Here is a 26,514-nt window from a genome sequence, read left to right on the forward strand (position 1 = left end):
CACATGTATTTACATGCGCATATATATGTTCATATAATTTACATTATTTAAAATATATTTAATAGAAATAACATATTTTTCTATACATAAGTATACATAGTACACGCACATACTATGTAGACAAAAATGTTTATTATGAATGTGAATAATCACGATTAATTATTTGACAGCATTGGTTTTTATATATAATTACAGTACAATATGTTTTATGCAAAATAACCAATTCCTGCATGTTTGGTTTAAAACTAAATTATGAAATATACCTGAAATATGTCCAAATAATTTGCCTGAATAAAGGGCATGACTAAAATAACACGCACATCTGCTCAAAGCAGGGTAAAATTGTGATTTTGTGAGATGATCTCTAGAAGAAATGTATTATATATTTATTCTATTTTAAATAATATTTTACTTTTATTGAATTATGACAAATGTAATGAAAAATTAACATTTACTGCATAGCAAAAATGACAGATATACTGTATGTACTGTATGCATCTGTATGAATGTAACTGAATTCCAACATTTAGTTATGACTTAAAATAATACGCAGTTTTGCCTCTTCTGCAGAATCGTGGTTTGGAAGAGCAGAAGAGAACCTTTAAAAACAAATTTAAAAGTAAACCACCTGTACAGAGAAATAGTAAGGAGTTGCTCAGGTAGAATTTGATTGCATTAAATTGAATTTAATTGCGTTAAATTCTATTAAAATCTGAAAATCTTTAAATGTTTTCTCACACCTCTGCATCTCTTTAAAAGGGTGAGGTACACTGGACAGACGGAACTCTCCCAAGTCTTCTGGAAGTGTGGCAGCACGTGGTCACATGACCTGGAAGAGAAAACCCAAGAGACTTCTGGGATCCCTCTCTGGTCAGTGACACCATTTTATGAATTTCAAAACCTCCCACACGTGGTGTATTCACAGAAATGTCAGACACTTAACTAGAAGCCAAAGCTTTTGGCCTCTTTTTTTTTTTAACGACATGTTCATGATGAAGGACTCAGTTAACCGTGCGATAAGTAAATCAGCGCACATATGGCTTGTGTGATTTCACCCGTGCTCTTAAGGCAAAGCCCCTTTTCGCTGCACAGAGACCCTGATGCAGAGAAGGTGTAACGTATGGCAGCCTCGCATGACTGACGAACGTGGCATAAACTGACATGACGACACAGTGTGTTGTTTTGATTTGCCCTTACGCCTGCAGAATGGGCCGGTTATCAACCTGGAAAGAAGTCTAAAGGCTGATGAACTGATCCGCACAGCGACACAGCTGCGCTCTCTTCCCCTCTTCGTCTGGCCAATCTCTCCATTTATGTCCTGAGATCCACAACTTTCTGCAACTCTGGTGAGTACGGTGCCCTTTTTCTTTAGAACCCTTCTAATCCTTATAATCTTGCTGAATTGGTTCTTGCAGGTTCCTCTTAGGCCCGCTGTCTTTTTTGAGCAGGAAATGGCATTATGGGAAATGGGATGACCTTTTGCGTTGGCAATCTATTGATGAATCAGCAACCGTTCGGCTGGGAGCTTTCGCTGACTGTCGTAGGACTTGAAGCGCGTGGGTTTATTTCTGTTCTGAATTCAAAGTGCACAGCATATGGATTGATTCCTCCCCCCCCACCCCTACTGAATGCTATGAGCATGTTTCTGAAGGAGAGGGTCATTTGCAGTAGTACGGGAAAATATGAGTGTGATATATTTAGGCGGTGTGACGTGAGAATTTCTTGCTGACTGTGCTTGCAGTTCGAGGCCTGCTCGATCGTGACGGAGCGAATGGAGTAGAAGCTAGGCTGACTATCGTAATGAATATTAATGGCGGATGTGCGCATGTTTGCAACTGTCGCCATGGGTAGCTCCAGAGGTTTCCGAGCGTCTCCCTGCGCGTGACGTTGCGTCACGGTTGTTTCCTTCCCCCCGACCTGTCTCAGACACCTCAGAGGGAACTCTCAAGGGAGTTTTTGTCCTTTGTCATTGCGAGTAGTTTTGCCACATTGGCAGCTTTTGCTCAAGGGCCATCAGCGAAGGGACTGCGGAATAGTGCATTAAAAATGAGAGCTTGTGTCACACGTTGGCTCACGTTGGTGGCGAAAGGGGATGCCGGCGCTTTGTCACGACGCGATCGTGAGCTCACCCTGACAGGCTTCGCTTAGATGCTGAGAAATGCTTTGGATTGGATGGCAGACAGGCACTCAGAGCCGAGCCGTTTTAACCAGCACTGACGCGTCTTGTGAAAATATCTCTTCATACGTGTTCTTTCATAATAACACAGCTACTGTATGTACATGGAGATGAGGTGTGGATTTTTTGGATTGTGAAAAGTTATTAAACACAGCTTCTCAGCAGAGTATCATTTCCATAATGCATAGGTTTTCAGCCTTTTTGACTTGAAGCCCTCCTATGTGGTGTAATATAGTTCTGTTAATATTGTACAATGTAGGTGGGCTTCAAGTGTATATTAAATTTAAATGTATTAATAACTAAAAACTGGGAGACTGTCAGTGTGGCTATATTAATTACCTTAATTAAGTTCAGTTTCACATTTGTGACTCAACATGTTGTGATGCTGTTTTTAGCATTTTAATGTAATTATTAAAAATCATAATTATTAGAAATAATATTTACATTATATTAATAATATAATTTGTATTTTATATATTCATATATATATATATATATATATATATATATATATATATATATATATATATATATATATATATATATATATATACACACACACATATATACAACATCTCATTACTTTAATGTGACAGTGGTTATGTTTATTCAGGTGATAAAATATGTTTATACACTATGACTGAAAAGTTTATTTAAACAACCAAAAAAAATCCAGCTTTTGGCATTGATAATATTTCTTGAGCACCAATATAAAATACCTTTCATTTATGATTCTGGGCTGTAATATGACCTTCACATGTTCGTGTTAAGTCTCATGTGATTAACCTACTGTAGAGTTTAAAAGAGTTCACCACAATCTCTAATTTTCCCCCTCTGATGTGTCTGACAGAATCCACATATCCATGAACTCTGTTTCACAATCAGTGGCAGCGGTTCAAAATGTTCTTCTGTCTCAGAGCATCTCCTTTTTCTTATGAAGTTTCTCAAGTGAAGGTTGCTTGGGGAAATAATATATGAGACGTGGTGCAAAAGGCATAAAAATTGTACACAGTCTAGGGAGGATGGATGAAAAGGCTTGTGGGTAGTTAACATGCTGGAACGCTTTCTGTCTCGGCTGCATGCTTTGGCTTTCTGGGTATTTTGGCTTAAATGATGCTCTTGTCATCTGGGCACACATTAAAGGCAAGCCCATCTGTGACTGCGGGATGAGTGAATGCAGGGCACACGCAGATTACTCTTATTAACATCTCAGTGCCACCATTATCGGCTCAGCAGGGACTGGAGTCCCCTGTTTGTCACAGTTAATGTTTCCAGTGCAGTCAAAGCCTGACTTATGATGGACTTATTTCACTCCTGTTTCAGACTGACTCCGTCTGGTGTGTTGTGTGGTCTTGACTCTAATTTGTCATTCTTTAGTATTCATGTATTCATAGTATGCCGTTTGAGCACACTCACTTGTGTTTGTTCATGGGAGCTTCTATGTTTTTTTTCCTTTCTCTGCATGCACAGATAGAGATTTTGTAACTAATTGAACGTCTTTTAATGTACACGGAGCACAACGCCAATGCCCATGCAACTTATGTAAACATTATGTTAAATCGATACATTCAGGCTCACTGCAGTGACTGTTTTACCAGTTATAGAATGCATTTGCATGAGCGGAGTGAGCAGTGACTCCTCTGACACATAATTTTTTTGTAGTGCGACTCCATTGTAAGAGTATTTTTGCAGTCATTTTAAATATACAGCATGTCATAATTGGCTCATGAAGTGAATGGAAAAGTGTCCTAATTATGGCTATTACACTAGCTCGCTTTTAGTGATGTGTCTTTTAGTAATCCACATTTGAACCCAGCACAGTGCATGAACATGGTTGTAAAAACATGACTTTTGATTGAAAATTATATCTGTATTCTGTAGGTTTCCGATGGTAATAAAATGGTGGTAGCATATATACAATTTCTAAGAATATCTTTTATAATATTAATGTCTTTTAGTGTGTGTATGTACAGTATCGCATTAACTTCCTTGCTTGCATTTCATTTCACATATTTCATTAGTTAAAAAATATGCCATAGTGTCAGTGCAGCTCTATAACTAATTGAATTTATTTATAGCTGCATTGCAACTCTGTTACAGAAGATTCATTATAAAATAGATTTGTGCCAATAACCTCTGGTATGTGATGCAAGACATTACTGAATTAGATATAAAAAAAAACTAAAAAAAAAAAATCAAGATCAACAAATGTCAACACAGCTCCGGTCTGATCAGGCAAGTGACAGTCAGTCCCGTCAGCTGCCTCGAATCTCTCTCACACTGACCCCAGGCCATTCGGCCATCCTTATTATCAAGCCCTGCGTCACGGTCAGATGCCCTCTTGCAATATTTAACAAATCTTGAAATTGCTTTTTGATATGAATTCAGCTTTTCAGATTTGTTATGTGGAAAGCATCACCATGCGAACACATTGTTGCCAGTTTTTAGCTCATTGGAATTTAAGATTTGTTCCGACTCAGGATCCAGTACACAAGATCTTGAGATGTAGCCTTTTGTACAAAAAGATATGAGCCGGCCAGCTGAAACAGAAAAACCGGATGAGCCTTGTATAATATATTTTTACAGATTTTTTTTTTTTTTTTTTTCATACAGCATAATTTTCTCATACAGCATAATAAAGGTGTTATAGACCAGGGATCTTAAATGGAACAGTCTGAGACTAGTTATGTCACTGAACACTCTGAAAGTGGGAGGTTTTAAGTACTTTATGGAAGGAGAAACGCTTTATTTGATCATTTTAACAAGTTCCCACACAAAACCCGACCCTGCCTGTCATTTTAGCTTATTTGAAATCCGAGCGATTGCCACATTGATCCGGTCTACAGCGGAATGCAATTTTGTGTTTTGCATAATTTGCCTTGTTAAACAGTCATGCTTTTCAACAGCACATGGATTGTTTGTTTCTGTTCAAGCTTGCTTTGCAATACTTTCCTCTGCCGCTAATGATTCACTTTGATGCTGATGCAGCCTGACTGATTCTAAGGCAGGGCATTAAGTGCTCGCTCACACACACACACACGCACTCATCAAAAAAAAAAACAAAAGCAGGCGTTTTGGCTTTGATTTTATAGATCTATACATCTATAGTTACTGCACAAGCTTGTTTATACGAGCATGTTTTACAGTGTGCCCTGACACATTCGGTTATTGCATGCAGAAATTGTATGCACAGATCTATTTTTTCCCAGCAGTAGTGTGAGCTGACTACATTCTTTTTTGTTTTCCAATATTTCTCCACTGATTTTTTTTTTTCTTATATTTCAGTGATTCATAAGCATCATATATGAAGCCTTGTTAAATATATATATCTCAGAATTAAAACTGGTTTTCTTTTTTTTTTCTCATTATTATTTATTTATAACAACTGTTATAGTTTATAACGTGAAATTTTAACTTTTTCTTATTTTTCTTTTCTTTTTACATTAGTACAAAATTACCTTTTTATGTTGTCTCAGCAAATATCTGCCTCATTATTCTTCACATATGACCCCCAAAAGTGAATAAAAGAAAATTTCTAAAACGTGCAATAAACAACCTCTTTTCTTGATTAAAAAGAGGTTCTGTGGAACAATCTGTTCCTCGAAACTCTGTCTGGAGCCAAGGGTTTTTTAATCGTTCTTCTCGACAGAAAGCGTGGATGATATCTTACTCGCAACTCCCCTGAGACAAACCTCCAGACACTGATAAATGCATGTTGATTTATTTAGACTTGTTCTACAGGCCTTTGCAATTACTTGCTGGCATTGCAGTCTCAATTTTATTGTCCTTTGTTGTCAGATAGCAATGTAGGCTATATGTCCGACTTTTATAAAAGATTTTTGATTCTGGCCCACCAGTTGTTGCTCTTTGTTGTGCGTTCACATTGCCAGCGTAGACAGTAGGACTCATACATGCTCTAAAGAATAGCCTGAAGTGTGTATGAGGACGGAGAGGGAGTTTGGCAAGAGAACTTCATCAGTGAGTAGCTGTGACATCTTCCTCAGCCACTTCAGTCCTGTGTCATCGGGTCTCGGCGCCCCGGCCACATGAGCCTCAGTGTTTAGCCTCCGTGTTCTAGATCAGAGGGAGGGATTGGTGCATGCAGGAAGATATAGCATAGGACAGCGAGGAAAGAAAGACCCAGAAGACTCCAGAGGTCTCTCTGAATCACTGGCGCTGTTTGAAGGATGATGAGGCGTTGCTTTAAGGAAGGCTGAGCCATGTAGGGTGCTGCCAAGCTGAGCTGAACAGACATCTTAGTGGAGGATGGACTACATTAACATGCAGCGCCTGTTTCCTTCTGATACACAGCAGCGGAATATCTCAGAACCAAATTATAATTTTTCCTTTACACTTCTGTGTGATTGACTTTTGCAATTTTATTATTCATTTCAGTCAAAATATTTACTCCTGCTTCCTAAATGAAAGCTTTCTAAAGCTGTTTCTCAGCATTAACTTTTCCTATATTTTATATGGGTCTTTTTAGAAGTGCTGTAATGCACAGAAGAATTTGTGTTTACTCTTTTTGATTCTTAATCCTATTATTTTTTTTATTTTATTTTACTATATTTTAAAATATTATTTATGCCTGTGATGGCAAAGCTGAATTTTTTTAGCAGTCATTTCTCAAGTCTTCAATGTCACATGATCCTTCAGAAATCATTCTGATATTATTCGGTGCTTATTGCTCATTTTTGGTGTTAAACATTTTTGTTTGTATTCTTTAATTTTATCATTTTTATTAATATAACTTTTATTTTGAATTGAAAGCTTTTGTAGCAATATAATTTAGAGCCGAGTTTTGTCCTGTGCATATAAACATTTGATAAATCCAAAACGTTAAACACAGAGAATAAATGCTTATAGTGGATTTGTTGTTGTCTCATTTTTTGCTTTTAGATTTACAGAGATTCACTTAGAAGTTTTTCATTGTTTGCTTATCCTCTTGTCCTTCCAAACCTGTTTGACTTTCTGTGAAACACAAAAGAAGATATTTTAAAGAATGCTTCAACTGTTTTCACCCTTACTATGTAAATCATTTAAAACGGGGAGAAGCATGGATTAGTTGCATAAATGCTCAAATGCATTTAATGTTGTTCATATCCATATAATGGTATAAAAATATACGTAAACATTTCAGAAATTTATCTCTCCAAGCCTTGTTTTTGTGCTTGAATTCAACATCTCTCAGGGCAGAGGAAAATAATAAAGGGAAAAAGAATAGTTTTCCTAGACACAAAAAATATTTTTTCATTTATTTTCTCTATGCTTGCTTTCTTGTCTTATTTGTTGAATATTTGCAGATTAACCTGAGACTTTTTCCCCACATTATAAACGTCAATGGGTATAAAACCACCATAAAAGTATTATACAAGGGATTTACTGTATGTACTATATGTACTGACGAACACATTGAATAAAAGTTTTTACTCATGAGAATCTGTCCCTCCACCCTAGCTCTCAAAACAAACTTCAATATATACAAATTGCCCACAGGTCTAACATTTTTCTTTTAGTAACAATGTTTTACATTTTATCAGTGATGTAGCACTTATGTACAAATCTCCTTTACGCAAAGTGTTATGTTTTGTACATTACATGGCCTTGCATGTTTTAGCTCTGTGAATTAACAAGGTTGTTTATGCACCATAAAGGTGACAGTTCCACCCTGAAAGTTCTGTTTGAAATTGATGTCAGAAGCTATTGGTTTTAGCTGCAGGGGTGTCCCATTATTGAAAGCTCTCACTGCAACCAAATGGAGGGTCAGGCGAAATTTTCCATTACCGACTCTCGCTAGGTCTGGTTGAGAGGGGTGGCGTAAAAGCTTTTAGAGCAGGGACAAAAGCCAGTCCGCAGCGGTGTGACCGAGACCCGAGGCAACAGAATTTTCCACTTATCCTCAGCCTGTGTGTGAAGGTATGGCCAAGGGATACACTTAAACTGCGAAATCCCTCCGAACCTCTAGGGCAACGTGTCTTAAGCATCCACTTCCTCTTAGAAAGAAAGAACCATTCTCATGCTGACCTCAAGTGTTTTGAAGGCATTGGGGTAAGAACCTTCCTTTCCAGTGTCAAAAGGACCCTGCATTGTCACTAAGAATGTCCTGGAGAACTTTTTGAGGAAAGAGATTTTGTTTGAGTGCATACAATAAGCGGTCGCTATCATGACTTTTGCACGTTTCCTCTACGCTCAGCGATTTATGGATTTTTCAGGTCTCTCGAAGCAAAGCACTGAGCCAGTACAGCGGTCCCCGTGTCATGCAGTCAGTAATGAGCTTCTTAATTAAACCCTGCAGGCTTGTGGCTCAATTAGGGCTTGCAGACAAAGTTAAACTGATCAATCCAGGAAGTGCTTCTGCAGAGTTGTCAGACACGTAGATATCTTGGAGAACGAAAGATTGATTTGATGTTCATTGTTTTCTATAAGATCAGGTGACTTTTACCCTTTCAAACACTGTATGATTGCTGTATCTTTATCTCCTTCATGCTCATCAGGGCCTATTAGTTTGCTCAATTGATGGACCCCATTGCTGTTCCCAAACAAGTCAGCTGTGCCTCTCCACCCCACCCTTTTTGACCTTGCTGGGGGCATTGGTCGAGTTTACTTATAGGACTTGGTGCATTCACGTTCCTCTCATTTTGCCTACTGTCTTCCATCTCTGGTCCTTACTAAACCTCGAGAGCTTTCCTCTAACTGGTAAGGATGATAGAAAAGCTGCACTAAGAACGTATATTGTGGGTTTTGCTTTGCGCTTCTTCACAGGAATCACTAAACGTTTTTTTTCACTTTGTGAGTATTTGAACATTTGTCTCCTTGGATTTGTGTTTTTTTTGCTGAATCAATTTCGATTGTTAGATGCTTTTTGACTTAGGTTGGTCTTAAACTCAGGAGTTCGTAGAATTTTTAGTGTTATCTTATTTTGGCTTTCTCAAAAGCATTGAGATGTTTGCCTGAGTAACAATTATTTAGTCATGATTCTAAGAGTTTTAACCTCAGTGATTTGTGATTAATTTATATTCTGCTGCTCATCTGAAGCGAATTAGCCAGGGGTTCGTAATCCAGATTGAGCCAGTGGAGCTCCCCATAATTCCTCACTCTGCCAGATTAAAATGGCTGGTAGACACAAGGACTGTCAGATATTGTGATGTTGATTGAAAGCCACCCCTCACCCGGCTTAAACCTCCTGGTTTTCAGGCCATGTCTGTTCGTCTGTTTTTATCGTTCATGCTGTACGTCTTTCAGCTCAGAAAAAACAAGGACGGAGCGGGTTGAGGGATAGGTAGAAGGGGCATAAAAGCATATGAAGGTTGAAGCTTAAATGTCACAACAGACAATTTTTCAGTGTAATGACAGAAGTAACTGATGTAAGAGTCTACAGATGGTGACCAGACACCCTGGGCTGGACCAGACTGCAGGAATGGGCATGTACAGTGGCGGGTACAGCTTCGTTGACGTGTCGCCTGCTGGAGATACCCAGACGGCTGAAGTCTTGGGTGCCGAATCCACCCCCAATACCCCTGGGGCTGCTCGCTGAGCGTACTGGGACTCCTCTAGCCTAAAAAACCTTTACCTCAGCCCAAGCAGTGATAATGCTGTCGACAAACAAGGGACTTGGTGCAGTGAAATTTGGATTTAGGCGTTTTTGCCTTTTGCGCATTGTATCCAGTGAGGAATCACGTGTCCAGCGCCTCACCCACATGACCTCATACCAGGACCAATCAAATGGTGCCGTTCCATTGGGGTTGAGCGAGAGATCGCTGGAGAAATCATTTTCCCTGTGTGGTTTTTAATTTCAGTCCTTTCCGAACGCCAGTATTGGTGGCTGTTGGTTAGGAGCTCTGTGAAGGTAAATCTTTTTATGTTTTACAGATATGATTTTGAACATATATTTTGATATAACATTGTGGCCTGGTCACTTATGATTGGTCGTAAGGAACGGCGTTCTGTTTTCAGTTAACTGAACAATTAACCTTACGATGGACGGTCTTTATGGACGGTGTTCCCTTGGAATCATTCGTTTAGTTCGAAGTCTTCAAATGATAGTGGATTTAGACCATGTATAGTCAATATATAGACCATTTAACATTAAATTATATTGTTTTTACATTTCAAGAAATATCTTGAAACTAGTATATATTGTTGTGGTCTAAGTAACTTATGATATTTTGACCTGATTTGCTTTATTTGCTGTAGGTTGTGGCGTTTTTTTCGCCCGATATCTGTGTATCGTTCGACAGTAGTCTATATGCCGCAGACAGTATGGCGTGAAGGATTGTGACTTGTGTGTCAGACTCAGTTGCGATTCCGACCTTGATGGCAGTTCACAACATTAAACGCCGCTCGGCCCTTTGATTAATGCTTCTAGAGAGGTACACAATTTTGTTCGTCGTCGTTACTTCAATTATCGTCATGAATTCTTTATATGTCACAATGAAGCGGAAGAGATTTCGTCTTAAAAAACTGTTGGTACGCAGTCCACCCATTGCCAGCTTTTTAGTAGATATATCTATGGAAAGAACAAAGAGTTTTTTATTCTAAATCTGAGAGTGCTTCATCTTGAGAGCTTAAATTTGTAGGGTTATATTGACATAATCAACAGATTAATAGGATTTTCTCATACAAAGGTTGGCAGTGTGGAACTATGTACTTAAATGCTTTTTAAAGTCTCTAAAAGATGCAGGTTTAAATCAGTTTTGCGCTTTCTACCAGCATATTGACGATTTCAGAAATGGTCTTCACTGTGATGCCTCGAAACGACCAGAGGTGTCTCCATTTAGCATTTCGGCACTTTGAATTCGTAGGCCGTTAGCGTAGCATGGTTCGTTGGTACCGATATCCCGGCTCTCAGATCCCTGGATCGGTTTTGCTTGATCTTGCATTGGCATTGCTGGGCGACTGAGCTCTTGATTATAATTTGGGTTGAGATCCAGGCAAGGGCGACTGATCAGGGCTGACAGTTTTCGAGCCGCCTGTCAGGCTGAGTAGGGGAAGGTGCCCCTGCAGACACGTGTACTGCAACAAAAGGCTCCTCTAGAGTTGTTCACATATGAGTGTTCATGCGCCCCCTCCTCCCTCACAACACAACGCCCAGCCAAAGGGACCCCAGCCCTGGTGATGCCACATGCCCACAGGGAACACTTGTGCCAGAAAACCTACTTTTTATATATATATATATATATATATATATATATATATATATATATATATATATATATATATATATATATATATATATATATATATATTGAAAGTCTGTATTATCACTTGGTTTTAGCACCTAGTGCTTACATAGTGTGTTCCGAGGATCAATATTTGGTTGAGTGGCATTTTTAATCAATATGTTTCTCATCAAATGTGTGTGTGTGGACAAATTTTTAGATCTATATAAAAAATATATTATCACTCATTTTGTGCATGAGCTGGGACTCGAGTAAAGGAAAAAAAAGAGTACACCATGCACAATGGTGTTTTTGGTTATTTATAAAAGTAAAAATAAATGGTGCAAGTGATTTATTAAAGATTATAAAAATTCTCCTTCTTTTAGCTCCAGATTAGGCCTGCAATATTAAAAATCAGTTAATCTGATTGACTTTATTAATTAATTGGATTTTGCCCATTGCTCCCCATTAATCAATTTGCAAAGGTGTGTGTGTGTGTTTATATATTAATATCACTTTATTAGTTTTAGTCTGTGTGTGTGTGTGTGTGTGTGTGTATTCAAAACATATACATTTTATATATATACAGTATATATGTGTGTGTATATATATATATATATATATATATATATATATATATATATATATATATATATATATGTATGTATGTATGTATGTATGTATGTGTGTGTGTGTATATGTTTTGAATATTTCAGTAATTTTGCTTTGAATACTGAGTTTTTGGATAATATTGTGCGCATTTCATTACAGGTAATTAATAATGTTTTTTTGGGCGACTATTGTATGAACATTTTTACCTTTTCTGTTGAACTATAGAAAATGCATCACAGCAGAAAAATACAAACCTATTCATGAAATTTCTGCTGAAAATGCGGTTTAGTTTATTCTTTTTTTTTTTAAGTACAAAATACAGTATTTGATACTCAAACTGAGTTGGTATGAAAGGGTTCATAAGTTCATTCTGAGTATTTGATGACATTTAGGATGAAAGCAGCACTTTTTGTAGGCAAATTCTCCTCATGCTGAATTATGAAGCAGGCTTATGGCCGGTTTATATTTGAATGTAATGACTGCCTTGGAGGATTAGGGCAGGCCAGATGACGGTGGATGGACTCAGATTATATTTAGCATTTTCCTCTTGCACCCATTATATTGCTTTGTGTTTTCTGTGTTTACAAAACTGCAACAGTCGTAGGAATCATGCATTATCTTCCAACATTATTCCCTCTCTGTGTGTCTAATGGCTGCAGATCAAATGCTCCCTCCTGCTCTTTATTCAGAGGTTTTAATTTAATTCCTCCCCATGTTTAGAGCGATGACCCATCACAAGGACCTCATCGCAGAGAGAATATCCTCTCCGAGGCGAAGCGATCATACTACAGATCTGACGATTTGCAAATATTTTACATTTGCGACCTCTTGTGATCGTGAGAGAGTTTGTTACTTGTTTACGTACATCAGTGGTTTGATTTTTGATGGTTATTTTTATCATATTGAGCATTTCAGCTGCCATTTGTTTATTGTAGTTGAAAATACAGAATGTTTTCAAGCAAACACTGCATGTCTATAAAGACTTACTTTTTTTTCCCTCTGATCTTTTTGATCCTGCTGTAAATCTCAGTGGACATGTTCTGCTCTGCGTTCATAATCCTGTTTGGAATCATATTATTCTGTTGCACTACACATGTAAGATTTAATCCTCTTGTTTTTCTTTACCCACAACTGTAAATTCTCTTTTTGATTATTGTTATTTTCATGTTGAGTGCAAATATTGTTGATTCATCTAAAACCTCTGCATGAACCTTCCGTCTAGAAACTTTTTTTTTTTTTTTTTTTTTTTTTTTTTTTTTTTTTTTTTTTACACTTGTCTGTTTTAGGGGAAAACTTGTAGAACTGTATAAATGTAATACAGTGTGTTAAATATAACTCTAATTAGTAGCTGAAATCTTTATCCAATTAGCTAATTATTAAAAAAAACATGTAAGGGATGGGGAATGTGTAAAAGGGAGTTGTATGCACTTTTAAAATAAAGGTGCTTCACGATGCCGTAGATGATAATTTTTGCGTAAATGGTTCCATAAAGAACCTTTAATATCTGAAGAACCTTTCTGTTCTTAAAAATATAAAAAAGTAAGAAACAGTTGGTTTGGATAAATGGTTCATTGTAGGACCAAAAATGGTTTGCTTGCATCGCTGAAGAACCTTTTAAGCACCTTGTGAGGTAATGTTAGTGTTAAAGTGTTTTGCCTTTTTATTTTTATTTATCCTTTTAGAAAATTACCAGATTTTTTAAACTGCAAAAAATAACTGCAAATATTTTTTTAACAATTATTATTATATTTTTAACAAAAATATTTGAATAATCACTTTTTACCACTATTTGGACAATTACCAAATAGCTGATGTGTTTTATCATTTTTAGAAAATAATTTATTTATATATACATTTTAGAAAATTACAATATTAGGTTTATTATTTCTGTTTATATTCTGATTATATTTTTAATATAATCTTTAGTCATTATTGTAAGAAGAATTTTTCTGATATTGTCATAGATATTATATTATTTGTGTTTATATATATATATATATATATATATATATATATATATATATATATATATATATATATATATATATATATATTCATATATATATATATATATATATATATATTATATATATCAGTTGTTATATATGGGGAGGGTTAAACCACGACAAAAAAGGAAAAAAAAGAAAGTAAAAATAGTTTAGACAGCATGAACAATTTAATTTGGCTCTTGTTTTGCCCTCTCTGAAAATAGTATTTGACAATCTTTCATGAAGAATGACTGTATTGCTTCCGCCGCACTATCCTGCCGATTATTCCTCCGTTACCTCCCTTCTTCCTGTTTGCTTTTTGTCTCTCATCCTCGTGCCCGCCCATGGTTGTGATTTCGAGAGCAAGAGAAAAGACAAACTGCCTCAGGCTATAATTTGCCCTGAAATCTCGCATGAGCCAGTGTCTCCAATAAACACTGTCGCCTCTCGTTAAGCTGGCGCTCTTGATACACTGACAGGACTAGTGATGTGTTTAACACGATAAATCATGGCGCTTGATCTGTCCAGGCCCCTCTGCCAGCCCACTTGTACAGGGACTTACCCCCTTTTTTTTTTTTTTTTTTGCCAGAGACGAGAACACTTGCTGATCTACAGTACGTCTTTATGATTCAGGTTTACCCAAAAAACCCTTTTCGGTTCCTAGTCTTGTTGAACAAAAACCTTGAAGTGTCCATGTTGCTAATCATATCCAGTCCCAGCCTACGTTTATTTCCAGTCTGAATGTCCTGTTTTATTAGTCAATATTTGTTACTTTGTGCTGTAAATGTACAAACTCAGCACCCTTCAACCGTTTTTCAGCTCGCTTTAGCGGTGGGCATCGTGTCAGCAGTTTGCATGAACATGCCTGCATTGACTAATCTTTTTGTCACCCAGTTTTTGATTCCAAAAAACGGAATCAAGAATTGAAAAAAACATTGCGGGTTTTAAATGAAACCTATAACGAGATATTGATAAAAGTCAAACAACACGGACAACAGTGCAGTGGTAAATTGTTAATATGTTGTCACATTCAAAATTGATCCTGTTTACGTTCTTAATACGTGATCATTTTCAGTCATCACGTCAGACACCTGTCTTTCTTTGCAACCCCTGTCCTCCGATTTGACTTCATGTTTCACAAAGGACTGTAAACATAATTTCACACAGCTTCAGTGGTAGTGGTCAAGATTGGTTACAGTATTTCACCTTTCTTATTATGATTCTGTCAAATGAGAAATTCTATGATTATGCCCCCAATGCCCCCACATTTCTGTTGTAGTGTGATTTTAGCCAGTAGGAGTCAATAGCTTTGAGCAGTTGACAAATGGCTTGTTTATGCAGTCTTTTTGCTGCTGATGTTCAAGACCTTTTTTCCGTTTCTCATTAATTAGAAAAACAGCCTATGGTCTGAAAAAAAACAACATTTTGATTTATTTTCTCATTGCAGAACTGCTTAAATTGCAGTGGTCATTTTAGAGGAAGCGGGGTGTTTGTTTGTCTCTGGTTGTGTTGGAGTGAATTGCAGCCTCAGGTTCTGTCTCCTATTATTTTCCCTATTACAAGGTCACACTGTAGTAAGCAATAAGGTTATTATTTTTCTCCTCCTGTTTTAGCGGTGTTATACAAACACCACTTCTAAATGTTCTTGGAAATGTCTTTTTTGTTTGTACACTCCACGTATTCACTTGTTCTAACTTCTACTCACTTGGGAAATCAGCAGTGGTCAGGAACGGTGCACTTTTTATCATTTTAAATATAACATAGCCCAAAATACTTCTAACATGCACCAATAAAACCAGTCTGTATATTCTGAAAAAAAAAAAAAAAACTGCAGTAGTTCTAGGTTCATCTGCAGAACTTTATTGTAATTGTTGTAACATTGCCATTTTGAGTCACTCATATTTTAGAGGGCAGAACAGCGTAATTTCATACAGTATAGAATAGAAATGTATTTTATTTTGCATTATATGTTCTTATCTATGCTTATCTAAGTACTGGAATCTAAGTAAAATACTAGGTGGGTTAAGTTCATGTTAGTACCTAGTTATTACTCAGTTATTGCAATTACTACAGTATAACGTGTACATAATATATTCATGTGGAACAGCTGCAAGTTCTTACAAATAAAAGGGGTATTATTGGCTTAAATAAAAAATTAGTATAACTGTGAAATGTTATGTAAGCTGGCATTTACTGTACCATGGTTTTACTGTTTAAATAAATAAATACATAAGTAAAATAAATAATGAATGCCAACAAAATATGGTTACTATAGTTGAACCATATTAACTGTTGAACCGTTTCTGTTCATTCGCTAAACTCAAAATCAGAGGTCCAATGTTGTCTAGACTCCAAAATTGTTCACAATCTCCTTTTTTTTCTTCTTTTCTTGTTTTTACTCCGCAAATGAAATAAATGCATGGTTGGATTTAAAATGACATCACGGTGGGTAAATGATGACATTTGAATATGAAGTCACACTTTCAGTTAATTTAGTTTTAATATAATCCGACCCCCGTTTTAACTCAACAACATATTTTGACAGAGGCCGTATACCACGTTTGGCTGTTTGGTCATTTGTGTGAATTAATATGAGACAGTATTGTGCTGCTTTTGAAGCTAAGTGGAGAGAGATAGAAAAAGGAGCATTTTGGGAGCACTGCTTGACCAAGCGTAAAGCGTGATTAATTCAATAGGTACCACAGAGGAAGGGGCCAGAAGCTCTTTAGAGGAAGGGCTGACCCACTTTCTATATCCCGTGCTTCAGCGAAGACTGAGCTTATCTACCACAGGGAAGATATCAGACTTACGATTAACATAAAATAGAATTAAAAACGAAAGTATTTCAACGGCTAATTTTTAATCTGCTCATACTTTCTTGAAAGGCATCGGAAATGTGCTCGCAGTGTCCCAAACACACACACACACACACTTCGACATCCATAGGAGCGGTTAAAAGGACACGTGCCTTTTAAGGTAACGCGAGTGTGTTTATGCAGTCATTGCTTTTGCTCTGATGACTGCTGTAATCAGCACACAGATGTAGCGTTCAGATGTCCGCTGTGTTCTGCAGGCTGTTGTTCACCCGACCGTCTCCGTTTCTGTGTTTGGGTGTTTTTGTGTGGGCGCTTTTGGCCCTGTGCACTTCTTTGGAACTAAACACAATTGGAACTAAACACGAGTTGAAAATAAAGATCGTTGGAGAGTGCTTTACAAGAAAATAGTTGTTTCGCAAAAAAGGGGATAAAACATTCGTCTTACTATGACAAATTTTTCTGGCTAGTCGACGTGCGTCCTGAATGCACATTTAAATAATATTTTCAAAATTTCTGCAAACAAAAATGATGTACAATCCAAAGCTTGTGCTGGTTATATTTAGCCTATTTTCCTGAAGTCGCGTAATGTTTCGCATTAAATGTAAAGCGTGCCGTTTATTTGTTTGTTTATTTTTTGGGGGTGTGCATAAAGCAATATTGTTCGTAAAGATGACCTGTCAAAGTTTGCGCACAAATCTATATAAATAACTTAAATTGAAGTTCCTTTTTGTTATTCGTAGTTGTTTGATTATCGTAGTTGTAAAATTCAAATATTATTTTTTTATACTTTATTGTTTCATTAATGAAGGCGTGCCAAAAAGTTTCCTAGACCGCTTTAAATGGTCTAAAATAATATTTGTGAATATAAATCAGCCCCCTGGGATGTGAAGGTGCTTTAAGAAACACTCTTTTATGTCACCTCAAAACATACAAAGAAAGAAGCGCTTTAAAAAATGTAGTCCTTCAGGCATTCTTAACGGTTCACTAAACATGATCGTCTAAGTAATAATATTCATGTTATTCATGCAGCTTTTCATTGAAGCACCAGATATGGGGCATTAGCATCACATAAACGATAAGATTGCTTCTCCTCAATCCAAACTTGGTGTATTCGCGAAGTCGCCACAAGGTGTTCGAGCTTCGCCCACAGCCTCCGTGTCGTTTGTTGTCTTACAGGCTGATTTAATTAGATAAGATTTCATGCCGGGTTGAACTTGAAGGCGTTTGAGATTCAAGTCATCTGAGGCGAACGAAGAACTACTACGTGAAGTGAGTCATGAGGAGAAGTGTGGAAGATCGTTTGCTCTCCGTGACCATGCGCACACTGCAGATAAATACAGTTGTCACTCCTCTTAAAACTGTTCCTTAAACGCAATGATACGTACATCCAGCTAGAAATTCACTCGCAAATGAATCGGGTACTTCCAGTCTTTCTGAATGTAATTTAATAGATTCGCTCCGGTATTAAAATGTTGTTGTCGCTTCCAAAACATTGCGGTGGGTTTGAGAGAGTCTGCACACCGTGACAGAAGATTTTTTTTTAGAAAAATAAAACATGAAGTGTTGTGTGCAACCCGGTTTTCTTTGTAATTATATTCTCTCTCTTTCTCTCTCTCTCTCTCTGTTTTTTTTTTTCATTATTTATTCTTGGACTGAACTGCCACAGCGGCCCATCTTCAGAGCTCTTTTGATTTCCCTTGTGAAAAAGAAATTTGAGCATACTTTTGGGGAGGGGGGAAGAGAGTACTTACAGAAATATAATACTTTCAAAGAATATGAACTGGAATATGAAATGTGAACTGAATGTAATGTTTTAGGAGACTTATATGCATGTACTTTAAATGTAAAATTCTAAATAGGACTTAAGTTTATGCAATTTCGTAATAAGTTCGTAGTTTTATAATAAACTTTGTACTCTAATGCAGGGTTATTATACAGTAGTTGTGTAATAAAAATAGTAGTATTTCAGCTATTTTGGTTCCGAGCAATTTATTTCAGTAGATTAAGTTTAATTTGATGTTCTGGAAATGCTAAAACTGAAATATAGTATATATATATATATATATATATATATATATATATATTTTTTTTTAATCTTAAAAAAAAATTGAAATGTAAAAATCACAACATAATTAGTGAAAAATATTTTTCAAAAATATTAGCAAAACTTAAACATCGTCACTGATACTAAAATGTTCCTTTATGCATTAATTCAGTCAAAACTTGTGTTATGTTAATACATCTGTATTTACATATTTGTCAGTTTAGTACACAATAGCAGTTTAGTACATTTAAAATATATTCACTTTAAATGGAAAATCAATTAACATGCTACAGCTTAAACTTTAATACATTTTTATCTCTGCAAAAGATTAAAATGATCTAAAATGTACTTTTAAAATTTAAATTTGGCTTTAATTATAAAGCGGTAGAAGATGGATGGATGGTCTTGTGTTATGTATAATGTGTATTATGACAATGTGCAAGTTTCCTTAAGACTTTATTCTTTTATTATAAGTACGCTCTTATCACATTAGTATCATATTATCTGCAAGTATACTTTAAGCACCCTTCTTTTTCTTTTTTGTTTCTTTTTTCCAGGGTTTCCCAGGACTGGGGTTTGGTAAAATAGAGCTGTCCTGTTTGCAGGAGTACGAGCCAGTTCACTCATGTCCATTTGTTTTGCTGCTTCTGTGCGCTCTTAGCTCAGATTAGAATTTTTATGCAATCTGTGCTAAGCAGGAGATTTGCGGACAGCTGGCAGCTCATCTCATATGCCCATGTGAATCTCTTCTTATCTTTCCTCTGCTTTCTCTATGTTTCTCTCACACACAACCTGCAAGTTTGTGCTTAAAACTTCTCTCCGTGCATCTCCTCTTTGAGCGTTCACGTTCATTTCTCTTTCACCTCACTTTTTTTTTATGGTCACCATCATTCCTGTTTCGCTCTATCTTTATCTCGCGCTCCATTCGAAGCTCTGGCAGCTGTACGGGGACGGCTTAATGTTTCAATCTCTCAATCGTTGTTGATCCGCAGACCCACATGATGGCGTAAATCACCGAAAAAGGGACAGGTCTGAAGCTGTGCTGAGGAGTTAGGATTTCCTCTCCCTCATCAGAGCGCAGACAGATACTCATTATAGCGGCTGAGCATGAGAAATCATCGGAGGGATCAGAGACACAGAAAATACAGATTCCCATAAGCTGTATGTTATGAATGTTTTACACAAAATGGAAATAAGTTGTTTTATATGACCTTGTTTATGGTAAACCCACAGAAATCTGCAGATTTAGACAGGATTGAATGGACTTGATGCTTCTGGCTGAAAACTCAACTGAATTATCCTCAATATTAAGGCATTTTTTATTAAAATGCATTATATTTAATGCAATTTGACATACTTTTTTGTATTCAATTATTTAAGAGTTGGGTTTAATGTGTGCTGTTTAGTTTCTCTCTATCATAACTATGTAAACACTATGTAGTTTAATTCATTTGTGTAAATTCTATACAGATTCTATTTTTGCCTAATATTATCATATTGTGTTGGATTGAGGGCCTTTTTGAGCTTCAGGACACTGATGCTGTAAAGGTTAGATTTCTAATGCATTCATTTATTTTTTATAAGATTGAACTGAGATCAGTTTAGTTGGGATGTCACTTTTGTGAGGCATGACATCTTGTTACGCTGGCATTATACCCCATGAAATATTTCGCTCAGCTGTGCAACAAGCCGAATGTTCTCAGTGGTTGTTAGATTATGAAACTATTTTGAGATCACTGCCTGGCTATGAATATGATATTAAGTTGACTTTGATTACTTGTAAAGTGCTCCCTCTTGTGTTCAAACTATGCATATAAAAGGCTATTAATTATGTTGTGGCGTAGAGTTAAAAGAAACTCAATAGAGACATTCAATACAGTCTATACTTAGAGCATACTCTTTATTATTACAAAAAATAGTGACAGAGAAAAAGCAATGCTTACAGTAAGGTCATTTCAATGAAAATTCACCAATATATAACCTAAAAACATGTTAGCATGAGACGATGGGATAATTTTAGGAGCAATAATTAGACTCAATAATTAAAACCTTTGCTTTCTTAGATTCTTTAGATCAAAGGATTCTTTAAGATATTTTTACAAGAACTTAACACTTTTATTTTGCATGAATGCATTGAAATGTTTAAAAGTGACGTTGAAGAAGACATTTATGTTACGGAAAGATTTCTTCTTCAAATAAATGCTGTTTTTTATTCATCTAAGAATCCTGAAAAAAAAAAATTCTTACAAAAATGTTAAGCAGCATAACTGTTTTTGACATTAATAACAATAAGAAAACATCTTGAGTACAAAATGAGTATATTACAATGGTTTCTGAATGAATTCAGAAATACACAATAATAGATTACATTACACATTAATGATTGCTTTATATTAATGATTAGCTGGTTATATTAAAATAGAAAACAGTGGTTTTAAATAATAATAGTATTGTTATTTTTCATTGAATTATTGCAGACTGCAAACCGTTGAATAATAGTGTATTCATTTAAAATAAGTTGAGAGATGAAAATCAAAATTATTTTCTGTGACAAACAACACCATGTTGCAGATGCTGATTTCTGAAGCAGGAGCATTGCTTTAATTCTGAGCCTTCTCTCCTGAGCAAAGGCAAACATATTGGTCTCTCATTTGGAAGTCTGTGGGCTCTTCATGACTCTTGTCTGTGATTATCCCATCCCCCCCGCGCAGGTGACTGGTTGGCTGCTGTACCATCATTCTCGTCCTACTCCTGGGGATTTCCTGTCACGTGACCATATTCCTGCTTCACCTCCACTCCTAGTATGGAACCCAACAAAGTCCAGTCAGAGGGCGGGCTGAATGTGACCCTGACCATCCGGCTTCTCATGCACGGCAAGGTAAGTTGAGCCCGCAGAGCAGTACAGAGGGAAGTGGAAGGGGGGTGGGCTTGTGATGTCACTGCTGTGTGCCTCAGGGATCTGTCCTCTCCTGACCCACGGTTTCAGGCCAAGGTGAATCAGGGGTTGTCAGTGACCTTTTAGACTCATTAAATCTCTGTAAACAAGGAATGAATGTAAAATATAGCCGTTTTCATGATGCGTTCATATACAACTGTGAATGGGCAAAATGCTTACGTTTGCAATGATTTTATTGGTTCTTTGTTTTCCAGGAAGTTGGAAGCATTATTGGAAAGGTATGTTAAATACCGACAATATATGTATGTTAAATATATTCTGTATGTGTGTGTATGTCTGTATGTCTGTGTGTCTGTGTGTGTGTGTGTGTATGTGTGTGTGTGTATATGTGTGTATGTATATATATATATATATATATATATATATATATATATATATATATATATATATGTGTATATATGTATATATATATATATATATATATATATATATATATATATGTGTATATATATATGTATATGTATATATATATATATATATATATATATATATATATATATATATTTGTATATGTGTGTGTATATGTATTTGTATATGTGTGTGTATATGTATATGTATATATATATGTATATGTATATATGCATATGTATATGTATGAGTATATATGTATGTGTATATATGTGTGTGTGTGTGCGCACTGAATCAAATTCTCCACTCTTCTGTTTGCTACAGAAAGGGGAAACTGTGAAGAAGATGCGTGAAGAGGTAGGTTTATTTTTGCTATGTTTTACCAAAATCCTCTCGCTCTGTTGAGATTAGGCTAGACCTCAGTGTAGTCTGGGTAAAAATAATAGTCGTCATTTGAAATGAACTTGCTACCCTTTATAAAGATTGGATAGAGGACGTAGTTTAAATTTGCTCCTTTTAAGTGTGGTTTTGAGCTGTTCTTGGAGTCTATCAGACCAGAAGCAGAACAAGAATATGAAGGTTAACGTGACTTTTGGCATCCTACAGAGCGGCGCTCGCATCAACATCTCGGAAGGAAACTGTCCTGAGAGGATCGTCACCATCACTGGACCCACAGATGCCATCTTTAAGGCCTTCGCTATGATCGCATACAAGTTTGAAGAGGTGCTGTCCTGAATGCAGTATATAAAAATCTCACTTAGCATAAACCACTTTGATGAAATTTGAAGACAGTTGCACTTCCTAATTTGTTGTGCAGTACAGGATTTCTAACGGGTTTTTGTAATAATGTAAACGGTCCGTTTCAATCAATTTAATGCATCCATGCTGAATAAAAATATTAAAATTGCTGACCCAAAACGTTTGAACAGTGTTCAATCTCAATATACTTGAGGTTAGCAATTAAATAAATAAAAAAATCGGCAGTGCCTTTTTTATTGTTATTTTTTTCAGTAATCCAATCTGTTAAACTCATTTGAAATGAACAGTGTTTCAACCAATTTTGTTATTTTCTCCTTTTATTTGGAACTTGATAAAAAGACTATAAAAGATAAGTCTGGCTTTAGTGCGCACGCAGCTTCACAAAAAAACTTTAAACAGTCGTTTCAACTCAGTCATTGTGTGTTATCTATGTTCTATGCTGTTCATTTCTTTAGGATATAATCAACTCCATGAGCAACAGCCCAGCCACCAGTAAGCCCCCTGTCACTTTGCGCCTCGTGGTGCCCGCCAGTCAGTGCGGCTCCCTCATCGGCAAAGGAGGCTCGAAAATCAAAGAGATGAGAGAGGTATGAAACTTTGCTCTCAAGCCCTATTCGGTCAATAATTGTTTCTCATAGGTACGTAAATGATTTTCAAAATCCAGGATGTCAAGGTCATGCTGTAATTTAATTGCTGTCCCAAATTCTGTGTTTAAACCCTTTTCGAGCACTCCCTAACACCGTAAGGTAACTATTGTGCTTTGCATACATATCTATTTGTATGTGTGTAATGCTGCGTACATATTTTTTTCTGAAATGCTGGAAAGTATTTAAAAGAACAAGACTTCAATACAGCAAGTGGGAATAGAAAGAACAAGGAAACATTTAAATGGGTCTTTATCATGGCAGCAGCAGGTATGCAATACAACAAATGTGTATTATAAACAGACAGATACATAACTGTATCTGGAATAATATCTATTTTGCTATTTTTTAAATGGGAAATTTAAACCGTCTAATAATAAATAAGATTATATATTATATAAAATATTCTTGGAATAATAATAACACGTTTGACCTAATGATGCATATTTTTCACAATAATAAGAATGCATTTTAATTTACATTTTCTTTATTTACATAAGAAAATGATGTGACTGGTCATGTGAGCAGTGAGTTCCCGGGTTCACAGGATGACAGAACTCACAAATATATACAAATCATGTAAACATATTAACATCTCAGCGTAACCAGGTCCTTCTGTCTACCAATAGCTGCTTTATCTTAAAACAAAATTGAACGGTTCTTGTTCAAATTCGAGACACTGCTGATTTCGTTCTTCACATTTAAATGACTTCAGCCGAAACGTATGCTTGCATGCAGATGGCAACATTTGGCCCAGCGTTCCCCTGAGAGCAGTGCGGTCTCAGAGCAGATCACGCCATCATCAGCAGCGGATGCTCTTAATCACTGCCTGGTGTTTTTTCCTTTTCTCTCCAGTCCACAGGAGCTCAGGTGCAGGTAGCAGGGGACATGCTGCCTAACTCCACAGAGCGCGCAGTGACAATCTCTGGCACCCCGGAAGCCATCATCCAGTGTGTCAAACAGATATGTGTGGTCATGCTGGAGGTACAGTATTGTACAGATTTTTAAAGGATAAGAATGCAAAAGATTTCATTATTTACACCACGTCATGTTGTTTTAAACCCATATGACCTTAATTACACTGTTGAACACAAGAAGTTAAAAAAAGTTGGCCTAAATGTAGGATTTATTTATTTGAATTGCATATAAAATTGCTTTTTGTTAGGAAGTAAAACATTATTGCACTCAAAATAATTTATGACATGGTTTTGCTGATTAACTATGTATGTAATTTTATTTAAATAATCAGAATCAGAATCACTTTATTGCCAGGTATGTTTGCACATAGAGGAATTTGTTTTAAAGACAAAAACTCTACAGTGCAACACGATAACAAGACAAGACAGATATAAAGAGAATTATGTACAATATACAAAATATAAAATGTGCAACACCATTTCAATCATATTTAATCATATTTCAATCAGAATGCATTCATTTAGATTGCTTGGCATAAATTAGTTAAACCTTTAGTGTATTCCGTTAAAAAAGTACGAACATGGTTAGCTGAGGAACAAGCAATAATGTATGATATTAAAAGTATGTAAGCATTTATTTATGATTGATATGTTGTTTAATGCTATTACAGAGTGTTTACCTCTATGACTAATATACATTACATTTAGTTTGTTAGTTTATTTTAAAACTATGTACAAAAAAAGACGGCTTTGCCTTCTTTTTAAAACTTTTATTCCCCATTCATCGTATTTGCTGAGACAAAAGCCACCAGTACAGTACAACATTTTCCTTTTGTGTTTCACGGAGGGGAAAAAAAAGTCTGTTTTGGAGCACTGTGAAGTAATGATGAATGATTTTTCTTTTTTTTTTGTTGGAAATGCATTCGTTATGACAATAACAATGGGGTGGATGCACAACCGTACACACAGCCACTCTATTACAGCCACCCTGCCAAAGAGAGACTACATTGTTTTACTTATGATTAATGAGAAACACAAAGCTTCCTTTGGCTTGCTTGTGCCTTCTCTCAGTTTATTGATTTAAATGTTATTCTTATCCACCAATGACGTGTAGGACTGATGTCCCGCTGAGGTGAATCGTGCTCTGATAGGCCGTTATTAGATGCTTTTCATTTTTTGGCTCGTGCGGCCACAGACATATTTCTAAAGTAATCAGATCACCTGGGATTTTACAACAGGTACTGCCTCATTCTTTGGAACTCTAGAACTATTGTTTAACGTTTGCAAATGTGCAGAGCAATTCACAATGTTTCCAAATTTAAACGTGCTTGATTAGATCTTCAATTTCCGGTGTGACAAATGAATTAGAAATATTATCAGCCACACATTTTAACGTATAAAACTGCAAACTAAAATGGTTCATACTGCTCAGCATTCAGTTGGGGGTGTTCGTTTCGAACAAAACCGTTTTTCATTTCCAGTGTGGCAAATGAATGCAAAAGTCTCTTTGCTGACTCTTTATTTGACCGGACTTCCAAAAGTGAAGGTATGAAATGTTAACTGGTCTTAAACAAAAATGCAATTATAAATAATAATTATACATGCAATGTAATGAGCTGATGTAATCATGGCATATGACTGTTTGACACTTGCTGTTTCGCATACAATAAAAAAATACTTTTTAAGACAATTAATAACTTTATTTTTCGAGGTTGCAATAAATTGACCAAAGGTGACAACAAGGATATTTATAGTGTTATGAAATTAATAAATAAAATGTTTCTTTTAGTTTCTATGCTTTCTATTCTATTTATACGTTTTTTAAATATATGTTTTAAGATTTCCATTTCTAAGAATTCTGCAAAAAAAAATAAAATTCCACAAAAAAATGTAAAAAATTGATAATTACATGAAATGTTTTTGGAACACCAGTTTAATATGTTAGAATGATTTCTCTGAAGGATCATGTGACACTGACTCAAGCACTGATGCTGAAAATTCAACATTGTTATCACAGGAATAAATTACATTTTCAAATGTTTTAAAATAGAAAACGGTTATTAAAAATTATAATAATATTTCGCAATAAAACTGCT

The 26,514-nt window shown here is 36.0% G+C and overlaps 1 protein-coding gene across 11 annotated transcripts in view; it reads left to right on the top strand.

Annotated features, from left to right (window-relative positions):
* pcbp3 (poly(rC) binding protein 3) overlaps window positions 1-26,514 on the top strand; it is a 53,861-nt gene that overhangs the window by 15,073 nt on the left and 12,274 nt on the right. For all 11 annotated transcript variants that reach the window (XM_043248974.1, XM_043248975.1, XM_043248984.1 and 8 more), the window contains exons 3-11: window positions 571-659; window positions 760-870; window positions 1,206-1,346; window positions 21,506-21,672; window positions 21,945-21,968; window positions 22,423-22,455; window positions 22,705-22,821; window positions 23,313-23,444; window positions 24,357-24,485. In XM_043248974.1, the coding sequence (XP_043104909.1) occupies window positions 21,598-21,672; window positions 21,945-21,968; window positions 22,423-22,455; window positions 22,705-22,821; window positions 23,313-23,444; window positions 24,357-24,485 (510 nt within the window). In that variant the 5' untranslated portion in view covers window positions 571-659; window positions 760-870; window positions 1,206-1,346; window positions 21,506-21,597. The remainder of the gene's footprint in view (window positions 1-570; window positions 660-759; window positions 871-1,205; window positions 1,347-21,505; window positions 21,673-21,944; window positions 21,969-22,422; window positions 22,456-22,704; window positions 22,822-23,312; window positions 23,445-24,356; window positions 24,486-26,514) is intronic.

This window comes from Puntigrus tetrazona, chromosome 9 (assembly GCF_018831695.1).
Source record: "Puntigrus tetrazona isolate hp1 chromosome 9, ASM1883169v1, whole genome shotgun sequence".
NCBI classification, from domain to species: domain Eukaryota; kingdom Metazoa; phylum Chordata; class Actinopteri; order Cypriniformes; family Cyprinidae; genus Puntigrus; species Puntigrus tetrazona.